Raw genomic sequence first — 23,576 nt, forward strand, 5'->3', positions numbered from 1 at the left:
TGGACAGTGGTTAAGAAAACAGCCACAGTCCTGATTGACAGACCTGAGTGCCTAAAAATATAGTACTGCATGTGGCTAACAAGGAGAAAGGAAGAAAACCAAGACAAAGGGAAACTCCAGTGTGTCCGCAGGTTGGGTACCTGCAATCTCATTAAATATTTAGATTAACAACCCACAGTTTTTTCTTTTGTCCTCTCGCAGTGACCATTCAAGACACAGATTCCTGCAGGGCAAGGAAATCCCTGCTGAAAGCACTAGTGTGCTGGTCACCATGATGTGTTTTGGATGATGGAGTCTCAGTCAAGCTTAGTTTAACCAGCAATACTTTCTTGGTTGCCAGCTTCACCAGCTAATTTGGTGGTTGAGGATTAGTTCACTTTAGAATTAACATTTCCTGATAATTTACTCACCCCCATGTCATCCAATTCAAACATGAATTCAACATATAACTTAAAGTAATACATTCAAAATGTAAAATTATTTAACCTACTTGACTTTACTGCAAAATATCATTTTTTTAATTCAGCCAAGTTGTCAAACGGCCTTTACCAAAACAACAACAAAAAAAAAGATCATGATGGACGATTTTGAAGTTGGAGAATAAAAATGAGATGGTGTTTTTCGCCCTACCATGGTACTTCTGCCCACGTCACACGTGACCTTTCCAACGTGATTACGTAATGCATGGAGGATTGCAGAGCAGAACAAGATGAGCATTTGTGGTTAAAAAAAAGTATATACTTTTTTTTTTTTTTTTTTTTTTTTAAGAAAATGACCATCATTTCTCTAGATAAGACTCTTATTCCTCGTCTGGGAGCGTGTCGAGCTCTTTGAAGCTGCACTGAAACTGACATTTGGACCTTCAACCCGTTGAACCCCAGTGAAGTCCACTATATGGAGAAAAATCCTAGAAATGTTTTCCTCAAAAACCTTCATTTCTTTTCCACTGAAGAAAGAAACACATAAACATCTTGGATGACATGGGGGTGAGTAAATTATCTCAAAAAAAAAAAAAAAAAAAAAAAAAAAAAGTATATATATACACACATTAATCCAGTCTTCAGTGTCACATGATCCTTCAGAAATCATTTTAATATGATTTACTGCTCAAGAAACATTTATTGTTTACAATTGTACAAAATATTTGTGTACAATATTTTTTTTTTCAGGATTCTTTGATGAACAGAAAGTTCAAAAGAACAGTGTTTATTTAAAATATAGTCTTTACTGTCACTTTTGATTGATTTAATGCATCCTTGCTGAATAAAAGTATTAATTTCTTTAATTTCTTTAAAAAAAAATAAAAATAAAAATTCTTACTGACCCCAAACTTTTGAACGGTAGTGTATAATGCTACATAAGCTTTGTATTTCAGATAAATGCTGTTCTTTTGAGCTTTCTATTCATCAAGAAATCCTGAAAAAAAAGCAGCACAACTGTTTTCAACATTGATAATAATAACAAATATTTCTTGAGGAACTAATCATCATATTAGAATGATTTCTGAAGGATCATGTGACACTGAAGACTGGATTAATGATGCTGAAAATTCAGCTTTGATCACAGAAATAAATTACTTTGTAAAATATATTCAAATAGAAAACAATTAATTTAAATTGTAATAATTTTTCACAATATTACTGTTTTTACTGTATTTTTAATTAAATAAATGCACCCTTGGTGAGTTTTTTTTTTTTTTTTTTTTTTTTTTGTGAGGGAAAAACAATGCAATGCAATACAATGATGATTGAGAGATGAACAAATAAACCTTCCTCAAAAGCCTAATGGATCATATTTAATTCATTTGAACTTGATTTTTTTTCTAAAAAAATGATGGATAATCAACTAAACCTAAGCTGCTTCAGTCCAGTAAGTGTTCATCTAGAAATATTAAAAAAGTAATTCTTATGTTTACTTCATAAAAATAAGTCCAGATTTCCCAGCAAAAGGACCCATGAGCTGAAGGTGAATATTTGTAAAATTATGCTAAAATACCTTTTATTTGCTAAAAAAAGTTCTAAACTATCAACAGAAGGCATGGAGAAGATTGTGGGGAAACAGCAGTTTATCAGCAGTTTTAGCCTTGTTTGCCTCTAAATGATCAACACGATCAAAACTTCGCTGATTTGCAAAACAAATCAGATACAGTAGTCTTTATAGGGTTAACATCATGGATATAATCCAGCAGCATGGTAATTCACGCTGTCTTAGGGTAGATAAGCTTCTTTTTAGGACAGTTAATATCATACAACAATGGTCTCCTCTAACAAGGAGGTTACCACATTTTATAGCTTGACTACCGTTTTATAAAAACAAATACATTTGCATGAGCGAGAGGTAATTACACTGAAGCCACAGCAAGGTTTGAGACATCAGTTTCCATTCATAGGCAATGGACACGTCAATATCTTCTCTGATAATCCTTTAAGGACTTTGTCTTTGCTTGTCAGGTCGTAACGAGAATGATTTAGCTTGGCAAAGTGCTCAGGACTGTGAAATGTATTAAAAGGTCCTACATAGTCCAAGTCAAAGTTAGTACAGCGAGACAATGAGCCAGCGCTGGTACATAACCTTCCGGCTTATCCAGCGGAGCAAAGATTAATTACTATAACAGGAAGAAATGACGTGCTAAGGCAGCCATTAATACTGGCATGGCTGGATGATTAATGAGATCATCAATTATAACTAAATCAAGTATAATAAGCCTGTTGCATCATTTAGCGCCTTCCCCACCATGACCTTTAGCTCTGGAGTGGGATTTGTGGCCACTTTTAGAAAAAAGGAGAAAAATAAACTGTGATGTCCTACTTGACACAGCGGTCCTTATGACTTTAATTAATATCCAGTTGAGCGTTTAAGAAGCGCTCTCTATCTTTAGCATTACAGCTATCAAATGCTGCTCTCCACCATAAAATAAACACAACATACATATTTAAAGCTCTTGTCTTTATTTTGACATCATGTTTTCCAGGAGTCTCCTGGAAAGCGTCTTATATCTAACTCCCGTGAGAGTGATCCATAATCTCCCAGAAATCTGTCAATGTCACCGCAGCAGTCATAACACTTTTTTTTCTATGTTTGTGTAACGAGACAACACAGAAAGGTGGAACAGAAAATATATATTGTGTATCTATTATTGATTACTCTTGATACATTCATTGCTGATTATTATATACCGATGCAAAGTTTTTTTTTTTTTTTTTTTTCTTTTCTAATCAGTATAACATTTATGTGAATATCTTGTACAGTTTTGCTTTTCTGATTTTTTTTTTTTTTTTCTTTTCTTTTTGAGGTTTATAAATAAGGTAACACTTTAGTATAGGGAACACATATAAAGTATTAACTGCAACTTTCCCCTCAAACTCCTAATTACTGCTTATTAATTGTTAGTAAGGTAGTTGTTAAGTTTAGGTATTGGGTAGGATTAAGAATGTAGAATAAAGTCATGCAGAATAAGGCATTAATATGTGCTTTATATGTACTAATAAACTGCCAATATTCTAGTAATATGCATGCTAATACGCAACTAAAATGAAATGTGTGTTCTGACATTTTAAGAACATGAATCATTATTCATCAGTAATTTTCATACTAAAATTTATTTTAAAAGAAAAAGAAAAAGAAAAAGTAGGAACAACTGAAACCACATACTCTGGGTGGCCTTATAAAAGTATTGAGTATTTTATAGAGAGCATCATATGTTTGCTGAGAGTAACAAAAGGCTGCAAAGGACATGTCCTTATATGGATATGGCTGGGTGTGTTTTATGCAAATGACTAACTTAGTAAACACGGCTGCTCATTTAGAATATTCCAAATTTATTAACATTAGAATGATATTAAAGGGTTAGTTCACCCAAAAATGAAATTTCTGTCATTAATTACTCTCATGTCGTTCCAAACCCATAAGACCTTTGTTCATCAATGGAACACAAATTAAGATATTTTTGATGAAATCCAAGGGTATCTGATCCACACATAGGCAGCAACGTCACTGCAACTTTTGACGTCCAGAAAGGTAGTTGAAAGCATGGTTAAAACAGTTAACGTGACTACAATAGTTCAACCTTAATGTTATGACGTGATGAGAATACTTTTTGTGGGCCAAAATAATGACTTTATTCAACAATTTGAACCGTTGTCATACATATTGAACTAAGTGCAGGCTTCTGAATCTGAACACGTGAGCAGCACGACGCATGCATGTGATACTGACACAGGATCCGACATTCAGACGTAAACAAGGAAGCCTGCACTGAGTTCACTACGTATGACAACAGTTCAAATTGTTGAATAAAGTCATTATTTTGGCGCACAAAAATTATTCTCGTCACTTCATAACATTAAGGTTTAAATCACTGTAGTCAAGTTAACTGTTTTAACGATGTTTTTAACTACCTTTCTGGCATCAAAAGGTGCAGTGACGTTGCTGCCTATGTGTGGATCAGATATTCGCAGATTTCATCAAAAATATCTTAATTTGTGTTCTGAAGATGAACGAAGGTCTTACGGGTGTAGAACAACATGAATGTGAGTAATAAATGACAGAAATTTCATTTTTGGGTGAACTAACCCTTTAAAATGGGACCTACTATGCCCTTTTCAAAGTCTTGATTTTGTGTTTAATACTCTACTAGAACAGGTTTTCATGCTTTAATATTTAAAAACAAAACAAACAGACAAACAAAAACATTTTTTTTCCCCATATGTGACATTGTTGCAGCTCCTCTCTGTGTGTCAGTAACGCTCTGGGGTGTTTCCCGTACAACGATGTAACTCGCTTATCGACCATAGTACGATGCATCATTGAAGAAATCACCTAGCTAGTTTCCCAAAACCGTATTGTCACAAATTTGTCGTTAAACCACTTTGGTAAATGATGTGAAGCAAGATGAATCTGATGAATCTGTTTGAGATCAAATTAATGCTAGATTTTTTGCTATAAATTACGGACATAGCATCTGAGGACTAATTATCCTTTTTCTCAGTTATTTTGCTTTATTTCCAGATTCACTCTTAGGCTCATTCTTACATACTAAAGCATGTACGCACATCCGCACTCTTCAAAAACTGTGCTTAAAACATTTGCCTATATTGACATTTGCACATATTCAAAATAAAAGATATAGATTGATAGATTACTGAATGTCAGCTTGCTTATTTTGCTCAAGATAAGGATTTATTAAAGGTGCCCTAGAACTTCTTTTTAAAAGATGTAATATAAGTCTAAGGTGTCCCCTGAATGTGTCTGTGAAGTTTCAGCTCAAAATACCCCAAAGATTTTTTTTAATTCATTTTTTTAACTGCCTATTTTGGGGCATCATTAACTATGCACCGATTCAGGTTGCGGCCCCTTTAATTCTCCTGCTCCCCGCCCCCGAGCTCGCGCTTGCCTTGAACAGCATAAACACAGTTTACACAGCTAATCTAAACCTCAAAATGGATCTTTACAAGATGTTCGTCATACATGCTGCTTGCATACATCGGATCATGTAAGTATAGTATTTATTTGGATGTATTAAATTTGATTCTGAATGAGTTTGATAGTGCTGTGTGGCTAAAGCTAACATTACACACTGTTGGAGAGATTTATAGAGAATGAAGTTGTGTTTATGCATTATACAGACTGCAAGTGTTTAAAAATGAAAATAGCGACGGCTCTTGTCTCTGTGAATATAGTAATAAACAATGGTAACTTTAACCACATTTAACAGTACATTAGCAACATGCTAACGAAACATAATTAGAAAGACAATTTACAAATATCACTAAAAATATCATGTTATCATGGATCATGTCAGTTATTATTGCTCCATCTGCCATTTTTCGCTATTGTTCTTGCTTGCTTACCTAGTCTGATGATTCACATCCAGACGTTCTGCCCTTGTCTAATGCCTTGAACATGAGCTGGCATATGCAAATATTGGGGGCGTACATATTAATGATCCCGACTGTTACGTAACAGTCGGTGTTATGTTGAGATTCGCCTGTTCTTCGGAGGTCTTTTAAACAAATTAGATTTATATAAGAAGGAGGAAACAATGGAGTTTGAGACTCACTGTATGTCATTTCCATGTACTGAACTCTTGTTATTTAACTATGCCAAGGTAAATTCAATATTTAATTCTAGGGCACCTTTAAGTCCACATGTCACACAAAAAAGAAACTGCTTTTCTTTCTGGAGAGCTGTTGTTCCAACCACACAAGTTTGCAATACTGTTTGTGAAGGTTCAATGGAATTATGGTTTCAGGAAACACAGACTCTTTGAACTATACTGATAAAGAAGGAACTTGCGACCAATGTTGGCTAACGATGCTTTCGGGAAACAGACCCCTGTTTAGTTCCTGTTTCTATGAAGCCCCTCCTTTTGAAAAGCCCAATGTGCTCTGATTGGTCAGCTGGACCAGTGTGTTGTGATTGGTCAAACGCTTCAAGTGTGTTAAAATGTCCTGGCCCTTACCATAACCATCAGTTAAAGGTGCCCTAGAATTAAAAATTGAATTTACCTTGGCATAGTTAAATAACAAGAGTTCAGTACATGGAAATGACATACAGTTAGTCTAAAACTCCATTGTTTCCTCCTTCTTATATAAATCTCATTTGTTTTAAAGACCTCCGAAGAACAGGCGAATCTCAACATAACACCGACTGTTACATAACAGTCGGGATCATTAATATGTACGCCCCCAATATTTGCATATGCCAGCCCATGTTCAAGGCATTAGACAAGGGCAGAACGTCTGGATCTGCACAGCTGAATCAACAGACTAGGTAGGTAAGCAAGCAAGGACAACAGCGAAAAATGGCAAATGGAGCAATAATAACTGACATGATCCATGATATCATGGTATTTTTAGTGATATTTGTAAATTGTTAAAAAATTTGTAAAAATGTTTCATTAGCATATTGCTAATGTACTGTTAAATGTGGTTAAAGTTACCATCGTTTCTTACTGTATTCACAGAGACAAGATTCATTATTAAAAACAGTCTGTATAATTCATAAACACAACTTCATTCTTTATAAATCTCTCCAACAGTGTAGCATTAGCCATTAGCCACGGATCACAGCCTCAAATTCATTCAGAATCAAATGTAAACCTCCAAATAAATACAATACTCACATAATCCGATGTATGCATGCAGAATGCATGACGAACACTTTGTAAAGATCCATTTTGAGGGTTATATTAGCTTTATTTATGCAATGATAGAGTTGAGAGCTCGGGAGGGGGCGGAGAGTGCGAGCAATTAAAGGGGGCGCAGCCTGAATCGGCGCATTTCTAATTATGCCCCAAAATAGGCAGTTAAAAAAAATTAATTAAAAAAAATCTATGGGGTATTTTGAGCTGAAACTTCACAGACACATTCAGGGGACACCTTAGACTTATATAACATCTTGTGAAAAAACATTCGATGGCACCTTTAAGTTTCAACAGACTACTAACTAACTCAGGCCCCGCCCCTTTATTTCACGTATGACATGGGCAGGAATGATTTAAATGAGGAGTATTGTGACGTTCGTTCCCAGAAGAAAACTTAAGACTACAATGGAGGGAGTTCAGAAACAGTGACACTGATATAGAGAGTTTGGAGCTTTGGAACTCTGCAGAGTTCTTTCATGCTCAAACAGCAAAATTACACACTAAAGAAAGATGAAAATGGCCAAAAAAGCATCGTTGGACCCCTTTGGACCACATGTGTGCATGAAATTTTTTTTAACGAGATGCTCTCCTGCGCGTATAAGCATGAATACTCCACGCAATTATTAGTGAATGTGACTCAATGATTTTTGGCAATGAGATGCCTCTTCCTGACATTTTCCAAAGTTGGGATTCTGTTTTTATTTCTCCCGCATTTCTGTTTATCCTTCATTTTACGGTGCTTGTTGACCTACAAAGACGAATGAAGACGTCTGACTTATTTTGATAAACCTACAAGAGCACCGTGCCGTTAAATAGACGTACCAGGGCAAAGGCGTTTGGTAATTCAGTTATGAAACCATGATTTATGCGAACACACAGGATGACAGTTAAAATGTATCACCCTATGATTTAATGGCACTTTATCAGCCGAAAACAACCCCGTACTAATCCGTCGTTGCTTGTTGTCTTCTTTAAATCTATGAGCCCTCGATGGATGACCCTACACGCGCATGTCAGGGGCAGAAATAACACACACTCATCGTGTAAAGAACAATAGCGAAGTAATGAAAATTCTGTAAGAGCTAATAAAAATACTGATGAAAATAAATTGAGCTGATAAATAACTTTGACAAGAGCCATTAATAACAGCCTCTCAGTTCCTCGCGCACTCACAACAAGGGCTCTTGAGCAACCGACTTCTTGTCTGTAACTGAAAATAGTCCATGTTTCATGCAGCTTATTCTGACGTACGGATGGCGAGGCAATCAGAAAAGCCATTCTAAGTTCATGGAAATAACTTTGGAAATCTCATTCCATTAAAAAAATTTCCTTCTGCGCTCAAGTCTTAAATTGTTTTCATGAAAGGCTCAAGCTGCAACATTTGGTGAGAATCGGTTGAGAAATCACCGAGTCCATAAATCCTTCTTCAGAGATAAGGCTTTGAGTTTACTCACATGAAAACACTCTATCTAGCTCAGCCTCATGTGGCAGGCTGAGGTCAGGTCCCAGAGCTTGTTTCTTAGTTTGCTTTTCAGGTCTGCTGATTCCAGATCAGCTTATCTATATAGACAGCAGCAAGAAGGGCACTCAGCCGCAAAATGAGTGCTCCTAAAAATACACACCGCACCTTCGATACCGTGCAGGCCATCTGATAAGGCTCAAGTATACTACACACCCAAATCCGTCGCATTGAGCCCGAGGCTTAACACATTCGACGAGAAACTAAAACTGGTCGAATACTTCAGAGGGATATTTAAAGAAAAGCTATCATTAAAAACACCACGAGATCACGCAAGGGTAAAGCTGAGAGAGTTGGAATTTGGTTGTGATAACTATTATAAGTGAGCTTGTTTATTATTTTTGACATGTTCATAAGCGACCGCCAAGCCCATTTGTATTCACCTTTTTAGAGCATAACCTGCCATCGGTAAATGAAGATCTAGCAGCCCTGGTGCGAAAACAAATTCGGCGTGTCTGGTATTACCTCTGATCGTGGGATGAGATAACAAACGGTTTACACCTGTATTTAGTGCTGTCCCCTTGTAACCAAATCAGCCCAAAAAGGTGAAAACCATTTTTTTTGAGAGTATAGACTAGAGAAAACCGTACAATGGAATTCATCATTGTACGGTTTTCTCTAGTCTATACTCTCAAAAAAAATTCTGGGTTAAAACAACCCAAGTTGGGTTGAAAAAGGGCAAACCCAGTAATTGGGTTAAATGTTAAATGCCAAACCTGCTGGGAAGTTTTATTTAACTCAACTATTGTTTAAAAATGACTATATGAAACCGAGATAGGTTGCAAATTAAAAATCAGACACAAAATTACTAGAGACAACAATAATAATCAAAGGGTGAACATTTATTAATAAGCAATTTAATAAAGCTTTATTGTTTAATTATTATTCATTAAACTTATTAATAAATGTTCATTTATTAAACATATTGGTACCACTTTACAATAAGGTTCATTAATTAATGTATTAAAGTTGCCTAGAACTTCTTTTTACAAGATGTAATATAAGTCTAAGGTGTCATCTGAATGTGTCTGTGAAGTTTCAGCTCAAAATACCCCATGGATTTTTTTAATTCATTTTTTTAACTGCCTATTTTGGGGCATCATTAACTATGCATCGATATATAGGTTGTGGCCCCTTTAAATCTCCCGCTCCCCAGCCTCGGAGATCGCGCTTGCCTTGAACAGCATAAAAACAGTTCACACAGCTAATATAACCCTCAAAATGGATCTTTACAAGATGTTCGTCATGCATGCTGCATGCATGCGTCGGATTATGTGAGTATTGTATTTATTCGGATGTTTACATTTGATTCTGAATGAGTTTGAGGCTATGCTGCGTGGCTAAAGCTATTTATAAAGAATGAAGTTGTGTTTATGCATTATACAGACTGCAGACGGCTCTCTTGTCTCCGTGAATACAGTAATAAACTATGGTAACTTTAACCACATTTAACAGTACATTAGCAACATGCACATCCAGACGTTCTGCCCTTGTCTAATGCCTTGAACATGGGCTGGCATATGCAAATATTGGGGGCGTACATATTAATGATCCCGACTGTTACGTAAAATGAGATTTAAACAAATGAGATTTATACAAGAAGGAGGAAACAATGGAGTTTGAGACTCACTGTATGTATTTTCCATGTACTGAACTCTTGTTATTCAACTATGCCAAGGTAAATTCAGTTTTTAATTCTAGGGCACCTTTAACTAACATGAACTAACTATGATTAATACATTACTTTATTTACTAATCTTCGTTAACTAACGTTAACATGAAGGTCCATTATTTAACATTAATTAACTAATGAACTTATTGTAAAGTGTTACCAACATATTAATAAATGTGAATTTCCAACATACTTTGGGTTCATTTTAAGCGAACGATACAGTAATTTTTAAACAATAGTTGAGTTGAATAAAACTACCCAGCAAGTTGAGCAAACATTTACCCCAAACGCTGGGTTTGTCCATTTTCAACCCATGACATTAGTTAACATGAACTAAGAAATAATACTTTTATTAATCTTAGTTCATGTTAATTTCATCATTTAATAACACATTATTAGAATCAAATGTTGTATTTGATAACATTAGATAATGCACTGTGAACTAACATGAACAAACAATGAACAGCTGGATTTTTATTAACTAACATTAGCAAAGATGAATAAATACAGTAACAAATATATTGCTAATGGTTAGTTCATGTTAGTTAATACATTAACTAATGTTAACAAATGAGACCTTGCTGTAAAGTTTGTTACACTTTATGTTAAGGTGTCCGTGTTACAGTGTAACTATACATTTAAGTCCTGAATAATAATAACTAATGTTAACAACTAGAACCTGTTACTGATGTATTTACTCTTAGTGTCCTTTTTTTTTATTTTTAAGAAAAACAAACTATCAAAACTACTGTTCTTTGTTTCAGTTAAGCTGCAAATCTATTAAACATCCTTTCAAAACAGTAGCTTGTGCTCATGTAGAATGTAACACTAGCTTTCAAAAACCATCACAATGTCATGACACCCAGTTATCACCACAGCACAGTTAACGCGGTTATCACTATGTCAACACTAGTATTCACACACTAGTCAGAACCTCACAATGTATAAAAATACAACAGACGGGTCCACTGGCTTCCAAAAAGGGCTCAGATTAGAGAAAAGGAAGGAGAATATTTATCTGTGATATTACTGTGGTTAACCATGTCCTTTCTAGGGCCCTATGATTTCCGTGATGCGGGAAGCATGGACGGAATTGCAGAATCCATAGGGATGTAACGATATCCCGATTCAATACATATCATGATACTGAACTCATGATACAATATTATTGCGATACTTCAAAACATATGGTAAAAGGTTAACAAAAAATTAACTGCTGATTAAAATGCTGGACTTGGTATTACATTGGGAGTAGAAATGAACAGGCTTGGACTTGGTGCTGGTAACCCAATGCACAGGACAATGTTGATACCAGAGTAAAAATATTCATGATTGTGAAGCTGTAAATACAGAAAAATATGAATATGCTTGCACTCTGTCACTGACTAGATATATTTAAAATAATGTAGGCCACTTTTTACTGGTAACATAAGACATTTGGCATTATCAGGACCCACAAATATTCCCCCATTGCATTATTATACATTATATTCAACATTATATATAGTAGTTCAATGTAGTACTGACACTAAAACTCTTAACCTTGAATACAGTAAAACACAGTAATTTTCATTTTGGGTGAACTATACACAATACATATTGTCACTATCCACAATAAATATTGTTGCATTCACAGTATATTGTTACACCCCTAGAATCCAGTCATAAAAACGGAATTTACAGTATAATGCGGAATGTCATTGAATTTGGAAATCCATGAAAATCTGCTGGTTATTGCTCCCCCAACAGATATTCTACTGACTATAAGTAACTTTGCAAGTACATATCAAAGTTATTCCACTAACTCAGTTTACTAATACTCAACTAATACTGTTGACTATGATCATTACTTATAGTCAACAGAATGTCTAAAGGGTCCATCAAAATAAAGTGTTTACCCCCTTTTTTTTTGTTTTTTTTTTGTAAAAGTTTATGATCTATTTTGGTTTTAAGCCATATATATTGCGTAGTGTTTTAGTCTACCTGACTCTGCTGAACTCAGCTGCCCCAAATGTGAGGATTCACTATTACAACATGTTTTTTTCTCAGCGCAATTCTCAGCTGTTTTTTTTTTTTTTTTTGATGAAAAACACTGGATGTCCATATTGTCTCACTGCTCCGCTCCGCTCTACACTCATTAGGTTACTCTGTCTGACCGTGTCAGTGCGTCGGCAGCTCTCCTCTCAAATTATGCGGGGGAGAACAGACGTTATTGCTGTGAGGGAGAAAAGGGTTCGAGGCTACAGTCCTGAAAGCACAGGCCCGTCTACAACCCTGTTTGGACTGAATAATTGCCTCATGCATATAACACAGGCTCAATAAGATGTCCCTAGAATCCCTGCAGTGTGCTTTAATTTTGATACTTCAAAAAGTTTCACAGTATGGTTAATAGACTAACTACCATTCAAACGTTTGGGGACTATAAGATGTTTTTGAATGAAATCACCAAGGTTACATTTATTTGATTAAAATACAGTAATATTGTGAAATATTTTTACAATTTAACTGTTATTGTTAATATATATATTGAAATGTAATTTATTTATTGATCAAAGCTGTATTTTCAGCATCATTACTCCAGTGTTCAGTGTCACATGATCCTTCTAATATGCTGATTTGGTGTAATATTTCTTAGTATTATCACAGATGTGCTGCTTCATATTTTATTAATATATATATATATATATATATATATATATATATATATATATATATATATATACACAATGCTCAGCGTAAATGAGTACACCCCCTTTGAAAAGTAACATTTTAAACAATATCTCAATGAACACAAAAACAATTTCCAAAATGTTGACAAGACTAAGTTTAATATAACATCTGTTTAACTTATAACATGAAAGTAAGGTTAATTATATAACTTAGATTACACATTTTTCAGTTTTACTCAAATTAGTGTGATGCAAAAATGAGTACACCCCACAACAAAAACTACTACATCTAGTACTTTGTATGGCCTCCGTGATTTTTAATGACAGCACCAAGACTTCTAGGCATTGGATGAACAAGTTGGCGACATTTTGCAACATCTATCTTTTTCCATTCTTCAAGAATGACCTCTCTTAGAGACTGGATGCTGGATGGAGAGTGATGCTCAACATGTCTCTTCAGAATTCCCCACAGGTGTTTGATTGGGTTCAGATCAGGAGCCACTAAATCACTTTCACCCTGTTCTTCTTCAGAAATCCAACAGTTGCCTTAGATGTGTGTTTAGGATCATTGTCATGTTGGAAAAGTGCATGACGCCCAAGGGCACGGAGTGATGGTAGCATCTTCTCTTTCAGTATAGAGCAGTACATCTGTGAATTCATGATGCCATCAATGAAATGCAGCTCCCGACACCAGCAGCACTCATGCAGCCCCACATAAGGACACTGACACTACCATGTTTCACTGTAGGCACCATGCATTTTTCTTTGTATTCCTCACTTTTATGACACCATACAGTTTTGAAGCCATCAGTTCCAAAAACATTTATCTTGGTCTCATCACTCCAGAGTATAGAGTTCCAGTAGTCTTCATCTTTGTCAGCATGAGTCCTGGCAAACTCTAGATGGGCTTTTTTGTGCCTGAGCTTTAGGAAAGGCTTCTTTCGTGGGCGGTACCCATGCATGCCATTGCTCTGCAGTGTACGCCGTATTGTGTCATGGGAAATAGTCACCTCAGTTTGGCTTTCTACTTCTTTAGATAACTGCAGTGAACTTGCCGATTTTCTTCAACCCTTCTCATCAGAAGACGCTCCTTCCATCTTTTTTCCATGGTTCCATCTTTTTTTAAATTTTTGTACCACTTTTGCTACAGTATTCTGACTGATAAGTAAAGCTTTGCTGATCTTCTTTTAGCCTTCACCTTTCTGGTGTAAAGAAATTATTTTCTTTCTCAGGTCTTGTGACATTTCTCTTCCATGTGGTGCCATTGCTGACAGTAAGAAATGGGGTTTTAACACCCTTTTATAGTCAACTGTCTGCTGGACACCTGTGTAATGAATAATTAGACTCACCTGTGGTTGAATTCTTGTTAAATTAGACATTTGTGGTCTAAAATTTGGCTTTGCTTCAGAGACTTTCAGTGGGGTGTACTCATTTTTGCATCATCCTAACTTGAGTAAAACTGAAAAATGTGTAATCTAAGGTTAATAATATAACTTACTTTCATGTTATAAGTTAAAAAGATGTTATATTAAACTTAGTCTTGTCAACATTTTGGAAATTGTTTTTTTTGTTCATTGAGATATTGTTTAAAATGTTACGTTTACATTTTTTTACATTCTTTATTTTAGGGTTTTTAAACTAGTTGTTTATTAGCATGCATATTACTAGAATATTTATTACTATTTATTAAGCACATATTAATGCCTTATTCTGCATGACCTTATTCTACATTCTTAATCCTACCCAATACCTAAACTTAACAACTACCTTACTAACTATTAATAAGCAGTAAATTAGGAGTTTATTGAGGGAAAAGTCATAGCTTATGGTTTATATGTATTCCCGGTAACACTTTATAATAACTTCACACTATGAAGCATTAGTTAAGCATTAGTATTAATTAGTAAGACATTAGTAAGTAGTTTATAAATACAGCTATAATTGCTTTATTCTTGATTTATTTATAAGCATATCTATAATGTGTTTAATAATTGTATTTTCATACTTTATTAATAATCAATTTATCATTTCTAAATTAAGTATTACATTATTTACAAACCAGTTATTTAGGAGTTGTCAGTAGTTCATTTCGTAAGTGTAAGTAAATGATTAATAAACTATTTAAACATTCATTTATACATCTTATTATTTAGACACATAGTAATAGTTACTTAGCGTGTTAGTAAATGTTTTATTAACACATATTCCTACTGCAGTTAATGATTAATTCAGGTAGTTATAAAACATTTAGAAGTAGTCAGTTAACTATTTTTGTGAGCTCATCTAAAGTGAGGACTATTTATGCTTTATAAAGCTTTTATAAATGAGATTTAAAGGTTCAGTGATCTTCTGCACTGCTGTTCTCTAATGTTTTAAAGTTAGTACCGAGGTAGTTTTGACACTAGGAATATGTTAATAAAGCATTTATTAACACACTGAGTAACTAATACTATATGTCTAAATAATAAGATGCATAAATGTACATTTAAATATTTTATTAATCATTTACTTACACTTCCTAAATGATCTTATGAACCACTGACAACTCCTAAATAACTGGTTTGTGAATAATGTAATACATAATTTAGAAATTATAAATTGATCATTGATAAAGTATGAAAATACAATTATTAAACTCATTATAGATATGCTTATAAATCAAGAACAAAGCATTTATAGCTGTATTTATAAATGGCTTACTAATGTCTATTAATGTTTTATAAATGATGAATTAACTATTTACTAATGCTTAACTAATGCTTCATAGCGTGAGATTCTAAAGTGTTACCGTGTTCCCTATACTAAAGTGTTACCAATGTTACTTTTCAAAGGGGGTGTACTCATTTACGCTGAGCACTGTATATATATACACAACAGTTCTTTCTGATTCTTGAATCTGATTGGCTGATAGCCTTGCGATAACAGCACTCCAACCTTTTCACCATTTGTATCACTCAGCTTGAAGTGACCATCATGACAGCTGAGCAAATCCACCATATTTTTTTTTTTTTTTTTTTTACAAATTCTACACTTGTCGTACCACAAGTTTTTTAGGCAAGAATGCAATTGTTTAAACATGAAATATGTGACTCATATTTAATCATAGCACCTATTTTACAATTCGTTCAGACGTTTTCGGAGATGTGAGCTCCAAGACGCTCAGTGCTCGAGTACCCGCAGAGAACAGCTTTATCTCAGGGATATTTACACAGTAGTGTATGTCATTAGTATATTAGTATATCCATGGATTTGTAACATGATGGGTAGATATATTGCACTGACATTTGAAAACATTATTAAAATATTTATGCATTTCAGTATAAACCTGCAACCACATTAACTTCCTTTGCAGTGGTGTAAGCCTGAATTAGCCACAATCCTTCATAATTTGCACCTTGCAGTATATCAAATTTCAACCAGTAATGACAGTTATTTAACATGTTATCATATGAATGACATTTCTTTAAATTTGATAAGACAGCTCTGTACATCTTATACTTTTTCACCTCCGGTCATACGCATACACACACCCCATCTCCATTTTTGACTCTTCCAGCCATAATCCCTTTGTTCCCCTCAAGGTGACTGCAATCGGGCCGGATCTGGCCAAAGCACAAGGAAGATTAAGTGCCGCTGCAGTAAGTCACCTCTCCCAACCCTTCCAGCACCTCGCCATTGACTCCCACCATATGACTTCCTCCACTAAATGCCACTTAAGCTATTACAGCTCTCCAGCCCCGGGCTTCTGGTGACCTCAGAGGGTGAGGACAGCGAAAGGGCGGAGGAATGAGAAGCCAGCACAGCAGCACCCGTTCCTGTGACAGGGCTTACACCCCCAGCCTGACAGCACTGAGGCTGGAGAGAATGGGCTCGGGGTACATTGAGGGGAATCAGCTTTCAGCATTATGTACTTCTGCTGACTCGGTAGAGGCGTTTAAACGTGTATTCGCTGTGGCAGCACTTGCCGCTGTCTTCGCGGTGTGTCAATGTGATCCAGGTGTGTTCTGTCACCTTTGCAGCACGCGTTTTGTGAGCGGAAGCAGTATTGGAGCGAGCAGCGTGTTTAGTTAATTGCATTATTGTGTCATCTTGCCATTTTTTTTAGACATCAGAAAACAAGCAGAAAAGCTTTATCAAAGTGAAAGGTATAATTAGTGATGCAGGTACTGGTAAATCTGAATCAGCAGAAACAGCATTCGTTATTTAACTGCTGTGATGCTGACTACTTACGTGTTCCATGAGTTCCTTTATCATCCCATTCCACTGGCCTTTATCATCTTGAAACCCATACTTTCCATCCTGCACCAGGTGGATCTCGTAGGAAAAACCCAGAATGCTGGCCAACTCCTTAAGCAGGTCAATACAGAAGCCCTCAAAGCGGTCATTGCCGACGAGTGCCTTGTCAGACTTCTTAAGCATGACATATGGCTCCTCCTGTACAAACACAAAATATCAAATGAGAAGCAGCTTCAGATGAGTTGAGATTCCTCATTCTGTTCACTACCCACACATACACACATAATCGAGTAGAAGACAGCTGGCTCTGTGGGTAAAATGAAACTTTTTTTTGACATTATTCATACCACAAAATGTAATGTTTCTACATAGTTCACATTAAAACTGCAGTGAGAAATTTCTGTGTCACTAGTGGCATCAAATGAAACTGCAATTTGTTTGTCTGACTGGCCTGAGATAGCAACATTGACTCACCAAATGATGTGAATGTGGGGCTGGACTGCCTCAAACAAGTTTGAAGCTGGTTTAAAAACAGTAATTATTTTTGCAAATCTATGTGGCACCCCAAGTGACATAGAAATTACAGTGTAAAGTAGCTTTATGATCTTACAACCTCAGAAAAAGTACAAAAGCTGTACTAACATGTACACTTTAGATACTAATATGCACCCTTTATGGGTAAATAAGGTACAAAGATGTAGCTTTTGAGAGGGCCTTCACTGTTTTATCTGACAGCAAATTAAATGTCATTATGCATTTCAAATAAGTTATCTGCATTTTAAGTCATGATTTGTTGGGAAACATCAATGACAATACATTTTTCATGCATTCCCATGTTTCAACCATCCCTCCTTATTTTTCAAAAGCCTAGACATTATTTTACTCCGATGGTCCCTGAAAATCTGTGTAGGTCATTATTCTGTCCTGCCTCCTGCATTCCCTTACAATGAAGAAAGCTGTGCTATACCCCAAGATGTTCCTGGGATTGGCTCATGCAGGAGAGTTGGCATAAGGTACTCAAATGTTGGCTAGAGAGCGGGAGAGAGAGAAAGCACAGCCACAACCCTAGAGACATCGGTCCTGAGGGGCTCTCAAAACTGAAGCGCTGTCCTGTTCTGCTGAGCCACAGTGATAAGCCCATTCTACCCTGGGATGTTTACGAATAAAACATGTTGGCTGGAGATGTGATATACATAGAACACCTTCCATCACCCAGACTTACCAAACATGTACTGTACATCCCAAGTCCACAATATAAGGTTTGGTGGGAAGGCAGATCAAGGAAGAGCGGTAACATTTTTTCTTCATTGAAGTTTTGCGTTTGGTGAGCTAACAAAATATTAAAACTCAGTCAAATCAATATTTTGTGTACAGTTATTTAATTATGTCACCCGGTATCGCGGACTCGCTCTCTCGTTTCATATAAACGCAGCTGCTGCCATTTTGCGACTGTTGTTTTGTTCACTGTAATGAATTATAAGATAAACAGATACGATTTTCCGTCAGTTTAATCTCAGAACTCTTATCCCCATAATTATTTCTGTGGCGAACGCCGTGTAATATGACTGTACTGCATCTCTTAAATGTCTGTCTAGTTTGAACTTGCCGCTTGCTAGCAACTGCTCTCTCCGCAGGAGCTTTGCATTTAAAGAGCTAATAAAATATTTCTACTCAATATTTCACGTCTAATTATTTACTAGATGATTTGCGTCAGGGTCCTGATCACCCTGTCGGGGTTTATTCTGTGATAACAACCGGCTAGATATACATTATCCCTTACTTAACATATGCCAAGCAGCTGTCATCATCAAACCATTTTTGGCTTCTTGGTATTGTCCATACACATTTTCTGAAGGTTGTGACACATGAACCACTATATCTACCAATCAGGCTGGGACTCAAAGTGAAACAAGAGGAACCAGTAATGTTCCGAGATGACATTCACTTGGACACGTTTAGTACATCGTATTTGTGAGGTCTTCAAACTCAAGTGATATGTCACATCACTAGTTTCATTCTGTATTGAGAATGGCTTCTGATTACTGTTGAAGGGTTACTTAGAGGAGGAAATTCAATGGATTAGTCCTTGAAGAATCAGATACCTTGACCTGTGATGTTTTCTGTAATGGATACAGATAAAGATGTTTTAATAAAGCATTAGTCATCAGCATCAGTAGTTATGCAGTTATTTCAGGATTGCTCTATTTATTGCTTGCAGTGCTTCTGATCAAACTCACTCAAGGTGACCTTCACTATCTGTGTCTCATCAAACATACCGTGACACCTTTCTAGCCCAGACATCATTTTCCTTTTTAGCCAGAAAAGACAGAACAAAATGACACAATACAGACTGGATAGAAAACGTAAAGCATTCAGCTGGCAGCAGAAAAGAGGACTAAAACTCCTGCATGTTCATCCTTGGATTGAATTTGAGAATCGAAATTCATTGCAATTCTCTGCCCTGTCCAGACTCCTTAAAAATAAATGATGCTTTACAGTGCTGTGAACAATCTTTCAAGTGGGATCTATCAAGATCTGGGATCTGTGCATTTTGAAAAGACATGGGCAATTGCAAAATATACAATATATTTGAGACCAGGGCTAGTTGTCACGCAGTAAAGTTTTCCCAAGTATATTTGGAATAAAAATTCCAAATATATATACACAGAATGTATATTCGTACCTCGGTTTTGGGGTCACAGTTCAGTACGTTTACGGTACAATAGGGAAAATGGTCACACTAATTTAGGGTCCAATTCTCACTATTAACTAACTATTAACTATGACTTTTGCCTCAATAAACTCCTAGTTACTGCTTAAATAATAGTTACGGTAGTTAAGTTTAGGTAATGGGTAGGATTAAGGATGTAGAATATGGTCATACAGAATGAGGCATTAATATGTGCTTAATATCCTAGAAATATGCATACTAATAAGCAACTAGTAAATATTGAGTTAATAGTCTATTCGTCCCGTACATGTACCGTTACATATACATATACGCTGCTCAAAAAAATTTAAGGAACACTTTTTAATCAGAGAATAGCATCAAGTCAGTTAAACTCCTGGCATATTGATCTGGTCAGTTCAGTAGTAGAGGGGGTTGTTAATCAGTTTCAGCTGCTTTGGTGTTAATGAAATTAACAACAGGTGCACTAGATGGGCAACAATGAGACGACCCCCAAAACAGGAATGGTTTTACAGGTGGAGGCCACTGACATTTTTTTCCCTACTCATCTTTTCTGACTGTTTTTTCACTAGTTTTGCATTTGGCTAGGGTCAGTGTCACTACTGGTAGCATGAGGCGATACCTGGACCCTACAGAGGTTGCACAGTCAGTCCAACTCCTCCAGGATGGCACATCAATACATGCCATTGCCACAAGGTTTGCTGTGCCACTGGCTCCCTGTGCTTTTCAGATGAGAGCTGGTTCACCCTGGGCACATGTGACAGATGTGAAAGGGTCTGGAGAAGCCGTGGAGAACATTATGCTGCCTGTAACATCGTTCAGCATGACCAGTTTGGTGGTGGGTCAGTGATGTTCTGGGGGGGCATATCCATGGAGGGACACACAGTCCTCTACAGGCTATGGCACCCTGACTGCCATTAGGTATCGGGATGAAATCCTTGGACCCATTGTCAGACCCTACGCTGGTACAGTGGGTCCTGGGTTCCGCTTGGTGCATGACAATGCCCGGCCTCATGTGGCGAGAGTATGGAGGCAGTTCCTGGAGGATGAAGGAATTGATACCATTGAATGGCCCCCACACTCGCCTGACCTAAATCCATTAGAAAACCTCTGGGACATTACGTTTCGGTCCATCCGACATCTCAGACTGTCCAGGAGCTCAGTGATGCCCTGGTCCAGATCTGGGAGGAAATACCCCAGGACACCATCCGTCGTCTCAATAGGAGCATGCCTCGACATTGTCAGGCATGCACACAAGCACGTAGGGGCCATTACAAACTACCGAGTACCATTTTGAGTTGCTGCAATGAAATTTCAGTAAAATGGACTAGCCTGCTGCATCATTTTTTCACTTTGATTTTCAGGGTGTCTTTGAAATCAGTCCGATGTGGCATCCTTTCATTCCTAAGACATTACCCAGTCCATATCAGTATAGAAATCCAACATGATATTTTTCCCCGTTGAGATCTGATGTGTTTTCAAAAGTTTTTTTTTTCTTTTTTTTGAGCAGGGTATGTATAATATATATATGTATATACAAACCCGATTCCAAAAAAGTTGGGACACTGTACAAATTGTGAATAAAAAAGGAATGCAATAATTTACAAATCTCAAACTTATATTTTATTCATAATAGAATATAGAAAACATATCAAATGTTGAAAGTGAGACATTTTGAAATGTCATGCCAAATATTGGCTCATTTTGGATTTCATGAGAGCTACACATTCCAAAAAAGTTGGGACAGGTAGCAATAAGAGGCCGGAAAAGTTAAATGTACATATAAGGAACAGCTGGAGGACCAATTTGCAACTTATTAGGTCAATTGGCAACATGATTGGGTATAAAAAGAGCCTCTCAGAGTGGCAGTGTCTCTCAGAAGTCAAGATGGGAAGAGGATCACCAATTCCCCCAATGCTGTGGTGAAAAATAGTGGAGCAATATCAGAAAGGAGTTTCTCAGACAAAAATTGCTAAGAATTTGAAGTTATCATCATCTACAGTGCATAATATCATCCAAAGATTCAGAGAATCTGGAACAATCTCTGTGCGTAAGGGTCAAGGCCGGAAAAAACCATACTGGATGCCCGTGATCTTCGGGCCCTTAGACGGCACTGCATCACATACAGGAATGCTACTGTAATGGAAATCACAACATGGGCTCAGGAATACTTCCAGAAAACATTGTCGGTGAACACAATCCACTGTGCCATTCGCCGTTGCCGGCTAAAACTCTATAGGTCAAAAAAGAAGCCATATCTAAAAATGATCCAGAAGCGCAGGCGTTTTCTCTGGGCCAAGACTCATTTAAAATGGACTGTGGCAAAGTGGAAAACTGTTCTGTGGTCAGATAAATCAAAATTTGAAGTTCTTTTTGGAAAACTGGGACGCCATGTCATCCGGACTAAAGAGGTCAAGGACAACCCAAGTTGTTATCAGCGCTCAGTTCAGAAGCCTGTATCTCTGATGGTATGGGGTTGCATGAGTGCGTGTGGCATGGGCAGCTTACACATCTGGAAAGGCACCATCAATGCTGAAAGGTATATCCAAGTTCTAGAACAACATATGCTCCCATCCAGACGTCGTCTCTTTCAGGGAAGACCTTGCATTTTCCAACATGACAATGCCAGACCACATACTGCATCAATTACAACATCATGGCTGCGTAGAAGAAGGATCCGGGTACTGAAATGGCCAGCCTGCAGTCCAGATCTTTCACCCATAGAAAACATTTGGCGCATCATAAAGAGGAAGATGCAACAAAGAAGACCTAAGACAGTTGAGCAACTAGAAGCCTGTATTAGACAAGAATGGGACAACATTCCTATTCCTAAACTTGAGCAACTTGTCTCCTCAGTCCCCAGACGTTTGCAGACTGTTATAAAAAGAAGAGGGGATGCCACACAGTGGTAAACATGGCCTTGTCCCAACTTTTTTGAGATGTGTTGATGCCATGAAATTTAAAATCAACTTATTTTTCCCTTAAAATGATACATTTTCTCAGTTTAAACATTTTATATGTCATCTATGTTGTATTCTGAATAAAATGTTTTTATTCACAATTTGTACAGAGTCCCAACTTTTTTGGAATCGATTATTATATACATATACATACATATATTATATGACTTTTTATGATTGAAATGAAGGTCTTTTTAGGTGTTAGCATGCTTTAAATGAACCTGTCCAATTATCTTGATCAAAAAGTTTGTGGCCAAATAAATAAATAAATAAATCATCTATAACAGTTGTTACCATCTGTTCTAAGATGCACACTCTGTAAAACTCAATAAGGTTCGGTAGCAAATCCTAGTTTTCAAATACTCTCTCCTTCTTTTTTTCCTCATGAGAAGGAACAGAAAGGAATCAGTTACATGGAGATAGTATGAAACTGAAGAAGTTTAATAAAACCAGGGAAGTGTTAAATGACGCCTTCATCATTTGAGCAATGACATCAGACAACAGCCTAAAAGTTTATGGATTTTTATTTGTCAGCTGATATAATAATATGATCATATTATATTTTTACCACAAAATTAGATTAAGGTGAAGTTGCAAGTTTTGGCTATATCTCAGCACCTGTTTGTGGTATTTCTGAAGGAAGTTTGGGGATCCTGGAACATCATAATTTGAATCTGTTATAATTGG

At 36.5% G+C, this 23,576-nt stretch overlaps 1 protein-coding gene across 1 annotated transcript in view; it reads right to left on the bottom strand.

Annotated features, from left to right (window-relative positions):
* grik3 (glutamate ionotropic receptor kainate type subunit 3) overlaps positions 1–23,576 on the bottom strand; it is a 178,464-nt gene that overhangs the window by 33,398 nt on the left and 121,490 nt on the right. Inside the window, exon 10 of the mRNA XM_048153261.1 lies at positions 17,235–17,438. Coding sequence (XP_048009218.1) covers positions 17,235–17,438 — 204 coding nt within the window. The remainder of the gene's footprint in view (positions 1–17,234; positions 17,439–23,576) is intronic.

This window comes from Megalobrama amblycephala, linkage group LG13 (genome assembly GCF_018812025.1).
Source record: "Megalobrama amblycephala isolate DHTTF-2021 linkage group LG13, ASM1881202v1, whole genome shotgun sequence".
NCBI lineage: Eukaryota > Metazoa > Chordata > Actinopteri > Cypriniformes > Xenocyprididae > Megalobrama > Megalobrama amblycephala.